Source organism: Copadichromis virginalis, linkage group LG12 (assembly GCF_057382275.1).
Source record: "Copadichromis virginalis isolate Kocher_CV1m ecotype Utaka linkage group LG12, C_Virginalis_male_GT1.1, whole genome shotgun sequence".
Classification (NCBI taxonomy): domain Eukaryota; kingdom Metazoa; phylum Chordata; class Actinopteri; order Cichliformes; family Cichlidae; genus Copadichromis; species Copadichromis virginalis.
In genome coordinates this window covers 3,880,214-3,893,396 of record NC_140629.1, presented here as the reverse complement: position 1 = coordinate 3,893,396, position 13,183 = coordinate 3,880,214, and the positions used below count along the sequence as shown (strand labels likewise).

The window sequence follows — 13,183 nt, the reverse complement described above, 5'->3', positions numbered from 1 at the left end:
GTTTTACTCCATCAAAACAACTAACAACTTTTTTAAAATTTAAACATAACACATCAGTCTTCAAAATAGTGATGTGTCGGTCGCAAACTAAACAGATCTTAGAGCCGGCTCTTTGAAGTGAACGACGCGAGCCGGCTCCTTATTGGATTCAGAAAGTTTATTCATGCAGGCCCATATGAGAGAGAATGTGCATCTTTTTGTTTTCATATTTGAATTTATATTTAATTGTGTTGTGGTTTGCAGTGTTTTGTGTTGTTTCAATTTAAAATTGTTTAAAAGGAAAAAGCTGAAAATTTAAATAGTTAAAAGTTGAAATGTAAATAGCCGTTTTTTGTATTATATGATTTATTTATTACATTTTATGTGGCGTGAATAAATAAAAGTATATTTACGGTGGTCCCTACAGACAAAGCATGTACAAACTTCAAAACACGTACAAACTCCGATGCAGGTACAAAACACAACAGAAGTGCTCCAGGATGCTGGGCGCAGTGTTGAGCTTTTGTTACCTAGTGGCTACACAAGCCAGCAAGTACCAACGACCAGATTTGGTGTGTGGTAGTAACAGGTAAATGAACTTTTTTTTTTAATTATTTGAATATATATGAATGCCTGTGTATAAATACACAAACAATACACACATGCTTTCATGCTTTCAATTGTGTAATTTAAGTGATCTAGGTAGCTGTTTTGGAAGTTCAGTTAACTCTAGGAATGTGTTTTTGAGTTTGTTCGTGCTTTGTCTGTAGGGGCCACTGCATATATTTATATATAAACATATATAAATAAAACCACGTTTTTTTACATTAGTAATTAATTCCTTTTGTGCATAATTGTATATTATTGTTAATAATAAGTTAATTAAAGCAACAAAACAACCTGAAGAGCCGGTTGGGAGCCAAAAGAACCGGAAATCCCATCACTACTTCAAAAGCCTTCTGTTAGGCACATGGCTATTTTGAACGACACATTAGCTGTTAGTGGTGTCTTAGAGTATGTATGCCACAGTTCTATATTGAACCTTAAGTTGTCCCTGATTTGTTCAGAGGTAGTGTGTGATAGAAAATGCGTTCATAGACTGCCTGAATGTGTGTGTGAATGGGTTTATGTACTATAGCTTGTAGCAAAAGCTACTTTCAGTGCTCATTCAAACTAGAAAAGTGCTAAATAATGACAAGTTAATCACAAGTGGTATTGTATTGCACACTGAGTCTGGAATATTTAAAAAAGGATCCCATTTATTTTGGATTTTGTGCACACTGACATGAGTAAGCTGAACATTTACTGAAATTTGTGAATCTAAAGCAAAACTTGTATAGGGCGAGCTTTACTTTAAGAATGATTTTCGCTACATAATTTAAAAAGCCAAAATTAAAAAGGTGTTTACTGAAGGCTTTTTGCCTGAGAGAAATTTACTTCAACTTGGCTACCCTTGCTCTCAAACCATTCCTTCATTAGCTTTTGCTTTTCTGTAGACAAAGAGAAGGTATCCCAGTGCAAAGAAGATGAGGATGATGGAGAGGAAGAGGATGCCTTTCCAGGGCCCTATGGGCAGGGCCTTCATCACTACAGGATTTTCGGCTGGAACTAGATTGGTCAGGTTTAGCATGTAACCCAAAGCCCAGCCTACAGATGCTCCTCCGGCCTACAGAAACACAAGAAGAGGTGCAGTGATATCACATCATATTGTGGATTCTATCAGTTTCTAAATTCCAGCAAATCATTTCGTTTCACCTCTCACCTTTTTTTCAAAAGAAATAGAAGGAAGGGAAACCTCGTTAAAATGGTAGCCCTGTGTTAAGAGCACCTGGACGAAATTGGAGACGGCGCAGACATTCTTCATGTATTTCTCATCCTGCTTTGTCCTAGTCGTCATCTATAAGTGAAAATACAATGTGTGAGGTTTTGTATTATGTTATTTAAAGCTCATAATCAGAGAGATTTTATCAATCCCAGAGAGAAATTGAGTTGTCAAAGCCGGAAATATACAACAAACATCAAGCACTCATAAAAAACGAGTGTAGAAACAGAGATATTGATATATAATAGATAATATATGTAGATATATGTCGACAGTGACTTTAGAACCTTCAAGTAACATGGTGAAGAATTGGTGGCTTGTTTGCTGGATTTACAAATCAACACGTCTCAAAGTCTTTATGGACAGTACCTCAGAGATGCTCATGCTGCAGACGCGCCGGACAGCCTTTGCGGTTTGATTAGGAGACGTCATATCCATGTTGGTGAGGGTAGAGATGTATTTGTGAGTGAAGTAGAAAGCAGAGAATGCCTGTGGAGAAGAAAGAATAGTGCAATGGATGAAGGTTAAGTATCCCCCTGCTGCTTTGACTGAATTTCTGTTTTTGAAGACAGAATTAAAAATGTGACCTGTAACCACAAAGGAAGCGTCAGTACAATCCATTAGGTCCTGATACAAATGCCTGTAATGCATCCATCTTTAGTGTTTAGGAGTATTTTCAATCATCAATCAATCGATGTATATGTGTGTGTGTGTGTGTGTGTGTGTGTGTGTGTGTGTGTGTGTGTGTGTGTGTGTGTGTGTGAGGAACTGAGGAAATACTGACTAGAACACTGGTTTCTACTGCTTTGTCAAGATTAAAAACCTGGCCATTCCCAAAGTCAAGATTGCTGCGGCCCACTTAAAAAACCCCACAAAAATCTCTTAGGCACACTAAATCTCAAGTCTTCCCCCTAATCCAGGAGAAAGTGATGTATTTTCTTGAATAAAATGCATTAAAAAACATAAGGAATACAGGCTGTTGGCTATTAATTGTTAATGCTATCCAGTCATATGCATAAATCAGTATTAAGGCCAACGTGGGACCGAGCCAACCACCAGGGCACAAACTTCAAAACAAGAGCCACATATTTAGGTCAGAGTAATAAGCCATATTGCAAACTAATCACCTCATATTACCAGTTTAATTAATTTCATATAGATAAATACGTTTATTTAAATATTTAATTGTATATGCTTGTGAGTAATTTCAGATTTATCTTCTGTTATCACCTGCAGTACCTTCATCGTCCACCAGTGGGCCCACATGTCACTGGTAAAAGAGGTGTTGTATCTGAACTTTTTTTATTGTCATTGTACAGTTTCTTGCACATCGAAATTAGGTAGCAAGACCACAAAGTGCAAAAGTCTATTTTTAAAAAAGTAAAGAAAGCAATATACAAATAAGAATATATATCTAACTAGTATATAATATTCTCACTCTATATATATACACGGTGTATGAGTCACAGAAGCATTGTGGGTGTGTGTACAAGGGCAGCAATATAATATATAGATAAGGGTGGAAGGGAGGTCACTGGTCATTTAGGATGGGGATGGTAATTGCACATCTGCCAGGATATTGCACAGAGAACAAAATATTGCACAGAAAAAGGGGAAGACCAAAATATTGCACATGGAACAGAGGCAACATAGTCAATAGCAGAGACAGAGTGACTGATATGTAATAAAGTGAATGCCGGATTCCTGTGATTTTATCCAAATGTTTTCTTGAAACTTTCCAGCTCTTTAAGTCTTGTATGCTTGTCTGTATGACTGTTTATGTGCGAGTAAGTCTCTTAGGCAAAAATTGCAGAAAGTGTGCATAAGGGATTCAAAATATCTACCAGAGAGCTCCCATACACGTGACGATTTCGGTGTAGAACATCTGGAAAACTGTTCAAACACCTGTCCAAACTGTGTCCACATAGGAAGCAATTCACTCGTTCCATATCTTTAAAGTTGGTGGCTGTTCGCTAATGAACATTCCAGGGTCTGGTTGCATAGCTGTTTGATGCAATTACTACCACACTACCACTGACTCTCTCCTTCTTTTCTGTCTGTGTCTGTCTGTGGGCATGTTTTCTGTTGACAGTGTGTTCACCATTGAACAGCGTGTATTATCTCTGTCTCTTAACCTCCGATTCAAAGATAGCAATTTTACTTTAACAATCTGTAAATAAACCTGTTGAATGTTTTAACAGTGCTTTGTGAAGGTGTTTGGATGGAGGGTTCCAGGGGATCATTGAGCTTATCCTAGATGAAAAAAGAAAAGAGGCAGGGTACATGCTGGATAGGTTGCCACTCCGTCAGAGAGCAGGGAGGAAGCTATTCAGCATCACATTCATACTAACAGCAGGTTAAGATATCTCGATTAACCTACCATGCATGGGTTTTAACTGATCACTCAGAAAACATGCACACAAAAACCCAGCTGACCTAGAGCTTTTCTATGAATTACGAATGCTAATAATTACAGTAGAATTAGAACGTAAGAACTAGAAAAACTCACTGTAATCACTACAATGAGCAATCCAAGAACAAAGAATTAAAAATGATACCCAAAATTGAGTCTACGTTATGCTTCTATGCTTTTTTGCCTCAATATAGGATATTTTAGACAACATCTAAAAGCCTCTCACCATGAATCTTCCTCTCAAGCTGGGCTGAAAGACTCCATTAAAGGAGCACTTGGAGTATTTGCAATTCTCAAAGGAGAATATCTTCTTTACATTCTTTAAGCAGTTTTGGTAGTCCCCTGTGCCCACAACGTTTACATTCATTTCCAGGTCAATCTTGTCTGGCTTGGAGTCCACAGTACACGGAGAATCAAAGACGTCCTTCCCCAGGATGACAGATTCGTTGAACTGCTTTGGATAGCAGGGGTGGAACACTGTGCTGTTTGGATAGTTATCCTTAAAGTTAGAAGATTAAAATTTTATTAGAAAACATTTTTTTTTATTTTTCTTTACAAAGACCATTTCACTGTTGAAGCAATAAAAGCCATCCATAACACAGACACTGCATTGTTTTAAGGTTCCTTGTAGCAACAACTCTGATTTTCCTAAAACTGGTAAAGACTGGTTATTTAATTTGGTTAACGAGCTAGCAGTTCTCCTGTCCAATCTGTATGGCAAGCTTTCATCTCTCTCTTAGCAAGAATGTAACAATATGATCCCAAAATGTGACAAATGTGAACTTAATCCATTTAGTAAGCTTAATGGAGATGTGTTTCAAACATCCTTATAGCTTAGCAGGACTGCAGCAAGACAATAAAATGTTTACACATGCTGTTTTATATGGTCTTGCTATCGGAACTTCTCAGTTGTTGAGAAGATACAGAATCATTATAACAAACAGGGATTTGGTCGCCATTAACAGTTAGAGTCTTTTAACTTGTTGAACAGTACCTTAATGAGATGAGCCAGCAGTTTCCTTAAATACTGGTCTTGGCCGTAACACAGGAAGCTCTGGGTGTATAGTCTGTAGGTTTTTCCAAAAAGCTTCAACTCCATTGTGTTACTTTTATTCTCCACCTTTTCAGAGGTCTCAAAAGTAATCTGAGTAGATGCTCCTCCTAAATCCAAAGCTCCAATTGTGTCTCTGCCTGGATTCATCCAGTGACCTACAAAACCATACTGGGTAATAACAAAGGACACCACAGTGGAATTAGAATCTCTTAGAATCAACCAATAACATTCAATGAAAACGTTTAGGGAAAAATGACCAAAGCACTCGAACGCTCTAAAACTGTAAGAGAAATTTAGATCTAAAATAGCTGTTTGGCGTCACTTGTAAATGGAAAAGAGGCCACACCCCCACCTAAACATGCAACTCATGCATCATAAAATACCTCCATGTAATTTTCAACTGGGACGCTTCCAGCACTTGGCATCTTCATGTACACCAGTCAGTCCATCACATTTCTAACACAGTGCTTAATTAAAAATGTTAACTAGATCCTGAACTCAGTTTTCATTATGTTGTTAATAATACTCACTGTAAGTAAGTTAACAACCACAAACAAGATACTCAGCTAAGTACAAGTAAAATTATTAGTTAATAAGTCAGTTTAACTAATAAATATCTAACTTGGAAAATAGGTGAAGCGATTTACTGAAACATATTCAGGTTAAAACAAACAATTCTAACAGGCTTGATCATGAATACTCAGGATGACTGTCTTTAATCATCAGCCTGAAATCTCTTAGGAGAGCTTTTTTGTAATTTCTGTAAGTAGTCTTCAGGAATAGGACAATAGACAATAAAACAATAAAAGGACAAAAGGACAATATAAAAACTCTTCTTTAGGTGATCGCTGTTATTAGTCCCTTTCTAGAAATTTCAATTTTGATTGCGTACTCCATCAGACCTGTTGCCCCTATTTTTCATTGCAGATCTTGTGCAATGTGACACACCTCATCTTTTTTCCCCGTTACCCTTCTTTAAGAATGGCTTGTAATGGCTTTGTATTTCTTTTTTGCAACTTTAATTTTTATTAGCTTTAGTTATACAGTAAAGAAAATTACAAACAGTCTGGAGTTTACATTTCTTTTTCCACCTTCTATCACATGCAAATCTCTTTTTATGTCGTGTTTTTGGTGCCACTTAAAAATGTTTTCCACTTCCTCCATTGTCTGTCATACTTACACCCCATCAGTCTAATATTGAAAGTAATTTCTGAGATACCTTCTACAATCCTAATCCAATCTTGTTGAGTGGGAGGGTCTGGGTGTAACCAGTTCTTTGTGATTGCTTTCTTTGTTGCGGCTAGGATTATTTTTACTAGATACATGTCCTCCTTTTATACCAGTTCCTTTATGTTTCCAAGGTACATCACTTGACTGGTGTTTGGGAGTGCATAACCCAGAATATTATCCATGGTCATTTTAAGGTCTTCCCAATACTTTTTGATTTTTATGCACTTCCAAAATATATGTGGGTAATCAGCTTCTGTTTCTCCACACAGTCTCCAACATTTATTTATTCATGCTATCTAATCAGCACCTTGACATGCCACACCTGTGAGGTGGGATGGAGAAGTTCTCACTAACACAGATTTAGACAGATTTGTGAACAATATTTGACAGTCATGGGTCATTTGTGTATGTAGAAAACGTTTCAGATCTTTAAGTTCAGCTCATGGAAAATGGGAGAAAAATCAAAAGTTTTTATTTTTGTTCAGTGTATGTACAGATATGGGCTATGTCCAAAACAAATAATAACAGTAACAATAAAAACATCTATGTGATTATAAATTAATATTTTAATCAGAAGCTACTATTTAAGTTTATGTTTAAAGACACTGACCCTTTCAGTTCTAGTCATATCCTAAAAAAACAAAACCTTTCATGTTTCATGAGGTTGTGAGGCAGTGCACTCTGCTATCCAGCTGCCTTGCATGTTAACAGAAAAAGCAGAAATTCATCAAAGAGACAACACTTACCTTGACAAAGTTTTCCAGTAAGTAGTTAACAGTGACCCAGCCAAATACCCCTTCTGCCTGCCCGCTCAGAATTATTGACTCTTTGAATTTGAAAGGGTAGGACTGGAGTTTGTTTTCCACTTCCTTCATTACACGCTGCGACTTTGAGGCATTGGTGATGCTATCAATACATTGGTTAAATGAAGCTTGGTTAAAAGACTTTCTGAATTCATTTCAATACAGATATTAATCACTGATGGAGTTTGTGGTGAATTATTAACCACTACTACTAACCTCAGCAGCCTCATGCCTGCAGTCGCTCCCAAACAGAGTGGAGTTTGATGGTGTCTGAATTTGGGGATATGCGTCAAAGCTTGTTCCAAGCACTTCTCGAGACTCTTTGCTGCTCCACTAGGGTTGTCGGCATAGCTTGATATCCCACCACCTGGACAAGAAGAAAAAGTAACTCTAATTGTTTAAGAACCTGATCTAAGGCTGCACTTTCTTGTCTTGGAGTCATCCACTGGTGTTTCTAAGGAAACATTGATAACAAGGCCAATAAAAGGGGAACAGCTGGTACTTACTAAGTTAGCAAAGAATGTCTGGCGAGGAAGTGGACCACTTAAGTCTTACACAACACATACAATTTGAATATCCTTAACGGCACTGGATATTTTTCTATAGGGTGAAATTGTGGAAGTGAAAGTGAGAGTGTCCTCACCAGTGGAACCTTCTGGGGTTAAATGGTCAGTTCTGGAGGCTTGCAAACATTTTCCACTTAACACCAGCAACATTTCTATAAATAGTTTTGGTATTGCTTAGCAATAATTTGAGAAATATTTGTGATCCGTTACATATTCCATATGTAAGGGTATGACCCCCCCTATGTTGTGGCGACACTCTGGCTAACCCGGCAATGCCCCACAGCTTAAGTATAAAACAGGTGTGCAGATGTGAAACTGGTGATTGAGTTTTGAGTGCCCTCCCTTTGAGCCTCTGGAGAACACTGAGATCAATTGGCTATCACTTAAAAACCTCCCTCCATAAAATCTGCCAAAAGAGTTAGTGAACTCCAGGCACTATCGGTCCACAGTGAGTGTTGCAGGTGATTCCCGGATGGGAAGGGGGTGGAAGCTCCCCTTCCCTCGGTTGTGTGGGCCCACTTGGCCCATGGGGTGGCCACCTCTTAGGTCATGTGCGGCAGCAGCATGGTCCTCAGCTACCACCTTTATGCAGTTTTATCGCTTGAACGTGGCAGCCAGCCTGTCTTTTGGGTGCTGGGTGCCCATCAGCAGTAGCCTAGGTCCTTGGTTAGCCTAGCAACTTGAGGGCTGACCATGAGTGGCTGCTCAGTTGCGATCCTTGCGTCTTGCAGGACTCGCTCAGGTAAGTCTTGCATCTGGCAGACTGAAGCCTCTGGTCCCTGGCTCGGCCTTTGCGTCTGGCGTGGCCTTGACTGGGGTGGCATGTATATATGTACATTTGAAAATTGTTCTTTTGGTACACTTTCTGGGTTTTCGGCTGCGCTGTCTCCTTGCGGGGTGTCTTTAAGAGTTACCCCATACATATGGAATGTGTAACGGAGTTACGGAGAGATAGTTTCTCACTCAGTGAACCAAGGTTACAATGTAACCGTACGTATGCGAGAGGCCTGATAGCTGAAGGCTCTGCTGACATTATACTTTTAGAAACTAAAAGTTAGATTTCATTCTGAGCAGTGGCGGTCCTAGCCTGTTTGGCGCCCTGGGCGAACACTCCCTCTAGTGCTAGCATGTGCTCTATTTGGAAGCAGCCGGCCCCCTCCCCTTTCGACAGGTTGTGTGTGAGACTTTAAATCATCAAACTGTAAATTATAAATTGTTATTGATCCCTTTACTCCTGGTCCTAAAGTGTATATTTATTTTCTTACTCTTCTTATATTTATTGTTTGTTTACTTGCACTGCTGTAACTGGAGCCTCGTCGTCTCGTCTCTATATGCTGGACTGCATGTTGCGGAGATGACAATAAAGTTTACTTTGACTTCAGCAGTGAGCATGCGCACCGAGGGCTCTCGCGCTCACTTTTCGCGTATAGATTTGAGAAAAACGTCGGTGCAAATTATAAGTCTGTATCATGATGTCTGGTGTTTTGTGTTTTTTGGTTTGTTTTTATTTTGTTTTATTTTGCGAGTTGGTTATTAGACGCTGCTCCAGCCAGCCAGAGAATCCCCCGCAGCCCCGCCCTCTCCTCCCTGTGCCGCAAGCAGCAGGCGCACCTCGCAAACGGAGGGGGCCCTTACTCCCAGCAAATGGGCGATAGAAAACCGATCGGTGCCTGTGCCATTCCCAGTATGCGCTGGCATGACGCCGGGGCAGCATGAGTACGAGCAACTATTTTTATTTTTATTTTTTGCCGATGCCCGTGATGCCGCTCCCCACCACGATGCTGCCCCGGGCAACCGCCCGTATCAAAAACCGCTTCTGATTCTGAGTATATGCTGTTGCCCACATTTACCACTCAAACCATGAGATAAAGTAATGATTGAGTTCTCTTTTGATCAACTTTGTCTTGAACAATGCAAATGAACTCACCTTTTACATTACACTCATCGTGCTGGGTAACGATGCCGGTATTGTTTTGCTTGTCAGCCGGCCATTTGTAGATATACATGGAGGTGTGGGATGAGCCTGCATCCAGAACGATTCCATACTAAAAGAGACAGATATACAGTATAGTAGGTGACCACAGGCAGAGGTAAGCCTCCCAACTTCATCAGGTATTTGTAAGCTATCTCTGTGACCCTCTAATGACTTAACAATCATCCATCTGCTCTTCCAATATACACATGAACCACAGATATATCACAATTATACATATATCATAAATATATATAATGCTCTAAAGTTTTAGACCATGACGTTTGTCAATAACAGCTTCTGATGGGATAGAACATATTGCACAGAAAACTGCATAATGCATACGTCCTAAATCTTAATGTGTGTTAAGCGAGGCTGAGATCTGGTGACTGTGAAGGTAACAGCATAATTCACATTATTTATATCCTCATGAAATCACTCAGTAAGCCCTTGTGTCCTGGGAATAGACGAATCTCATTAGGATAAAATATTTGATCAAACAATAAACATGATCACGCAGAATAAATTTGTATTGAACTACAGACACTCTTCCCTGAAGACAAGTGTCTCCTCTCATATCGCCCAACTTTGGTTTGTTATTGGTCAATAACCGTGGTGCAGTGAGTGGATTACACAGTCAAGAAATGTTTTTTTCAGAAATAATCAATTAAGGGAAAAAAACGGAAATACAAGGAAAAATATAAACAGAAAAGGAAAAAAGGAACAAAACAATTACAGTACAAGCACAAAACAATGTAACATTTTAATGTTACACTCGATTAGTACAATTAAATATATTTTTAATTATTATTTAAAAACGTAGCGTTTTCAATGTCACTGGGATGAGTAACAAAACGTTTCTCCCATTGAAGATGCTTCACCTAGATGAACAGAATCAACCTTTGGCATTTACTTACCTGGATGATTGATCGAGCATCAAGACAGTTTATATCTATCTTTGTTTTTGTTTTTTTTTACAAACATTTTGTTGTTGTTGTTTTTTGTTTTGTTTATAGAGTTGGGTCAATTGGAAACACTAAATTGCCCGTCGGATGGATGGATGGATTTTTTGTTGACCTTTTCTTAAATATTTCTTTATCTTTAGTGTGTAATTTTTTATTAGCATTATTTGTAGATATATAACAGCATAAATATGACTTATTACATGTCATTTAAAATTGTGGTCATTTCTAATTGAAACGATACATTGTTGTCTCATGAAGAGCAATTCTCCTTGAGGTGTCTAATTTTTCAGTTGTGCAGTAGCTTAAGAATTAGTGGCCTAATGCGTGTATGGTCTGTATTCTCAACGTCTGCAAGCATAGCCATTTCACACTTTGGAGAGGCAAAGCATGAATTGTGGTAGCTCATGAGGTGGAGCAGGTGCTTGTGTGAATGGGTAAATGAGGCAAGTTGTGTTAAGTGTTTTGAAAGCTCAGAGTAGAAAAGCACTGTAAGACCCAGTCCATTTCTTATTTACACAGTGGACCGGTGTGTCTGTTGCATGCTTTGCATGATATTGAGCTGATACTGCTGCAAATTGCAACTTTTTTGTACACTAACCTACTCATTTTGATAGTTGCAACCACTCCAATGTGCGAAGGTGGTATTATTTTCCACTTACTGAACTTTAAGTGAGGTCTTGACAGGATGTGGTTAAAACCTATAACATAGCAAGTTTGCAACAGTCGCTATTTTTGTGCAGATTTACTGCTTCTTTTTTAACGATACATCTTAGGTTTCTTCTCATGTATGTGTACTCTTTGAAGTGACCAAATCAAAGCAGACTTGTTTCATGAGACTTATTTCTAAATACCTATTCTGTGGTGCCCTTTAAAAGATTTCAAATTGTCTGTGAGATGAACAAAATGAAAAGCCCACAAGCAATTAGCACAGAATAACTACCAAATAAAACAAACTACTTATTTTATGTCACACTCTTTGTCTTGACTCGTTCAGGGTATTCTGTGTCACTTCCTCTTGCAAACCATTGTCAGGAAATGCATTCAGAGCTGGATGTGAAATTACGAGCATTTAGCTCAGATGTAGACAAGCACTGAGCAGTTTTAAACGAGCTCATTTTTCACTGTGCAAAGACTCGCTCCCTGTCAGTATACCAACACACATCCCACAAACATCTAGCAGTTTCAATACCTTTTGGCCTAGTTTGGCCTATCATACAAAGCTGTTGCTCTAAGAACTACAGTTGACAACACATACAAGCTAAAGTAAATTTTTGAAAGGTATCAAAAGCAGAGACAGGCTTTTAGGATCCTAATTTTTTCTACACATAGTGTAAACTCCGTGGTATAATTTACATAAAGTATTAAAATAAAGATCTTCTGTATTTCCTTACTTGGACTGATACATGATGATGGCAGAAAACGTAGTATGGGATAAACTGTGCATGTTTAGATTTCTTGTACTTTCAGTCACACCTTTGCGCAGAGCCTTCTAAAATGAAAATCTGACATTTTTCAAACTAATATTAAAATCTGGCTTAGCTGTGTACCCAAATTTAACTTCTAATGTGCATTTCTGATGCACACATTACCAAAATCCTGACCTAGATTTGAAACGGTGTTCTGCGCCTCTATGAATATATGCGTCTACAATAATATTTACCATGTTTTCTGGAGGCAGCGCCATCTCTTTAGCTGGAAGGACCAGCAACAGAATCCCCACAACTGCCACGACGATTAGCACAACCGCCGGTACGGTTTGGGAGCACCGGAGACCCATGCTGAACGCTGCTGCTTATGTTTGCCGCCAATAGTTCCGCGTAAAGGCGCATTAAATAACCATGGCTTTCGCGTGAGCTCCTGGCGTGTTACGCGCATGTTACGGAGTCCCGCTTCCTCTAACTTGTGCCCACACGGGCACTCAGACGTGGTTGAAACACTGTGTATAGAATATGAGCTTCATTCATGGGAAGCACAAGACAAATGCTTCATAGGGGAGTTTACAGCCTTATCCCGGGCGCTCGAGCACTCCCAAATTTTACATATAGCCCATTTTAGTATTATTTTCTGAATTTGTCTTCAAATTTAATATTTCTGTAACTTTTCTGTTGATAGAATGAAAACAGGTGTTATGTCCAGTGTTGTTGATGTCCTCAGGTTACGGTCTCACACACACAGGCTGGTTTCTCATTAATAATTAGACTTTGTTGCTGCAGCAGAGAACAGATGCAGAGATGTGATGCAGTTTCAAACACACTTTAACTTGAATAAAGCACATGTTCAAACTATTCTGATAATGTTGCTGTGACTTATAGTGTGTGCTTATTTTATTTGTTCTCTATATGTCGTCAGAAACATTAGGCAGTGTAGCTTAAATCACCA

The 13,183-nt window shown here is 38.9% G+C and overlaps 1 protein-coding gene across 1 annotated transcript; it reads right to left on the bottom strand.

The window, feature by feature from the left end:
• Positions 1–1,213: 1,213 nt before the first annotated feature.
• LOC146696306 (ectonucleoside triphosphate diphosphohydrolase 2-like) lies at positions 1,214–12,657 on the bottom strand. The gene is made up of 9 exons (XM_085474395.1): positions 12,465–12,657; positions 9,795–9,912; positions 7,518–7,668; positions 7,245–7,404; positions 5,209–5,436; positions 4,441–4,713; positions 2,171–2,290; positions 1,742–1,876; positions 1,214–1,645 (listed from the first exon to the last, which is right to left on the bottom strand). The coding sequence occupies exons 1-9, from the start codon at positions 12,579–12,581 to the stop codon at positions 1,439–1,441; spliced, it is 1,509 nt and encodes a 502-aa protein (XP_085330521.1). The 5' UTR covers positions 12,582–12,657; the 3' UTR covers positions 1,214–1,438.
• Positions 12,658–13,183: the final 526 nt, after the last annotated feature.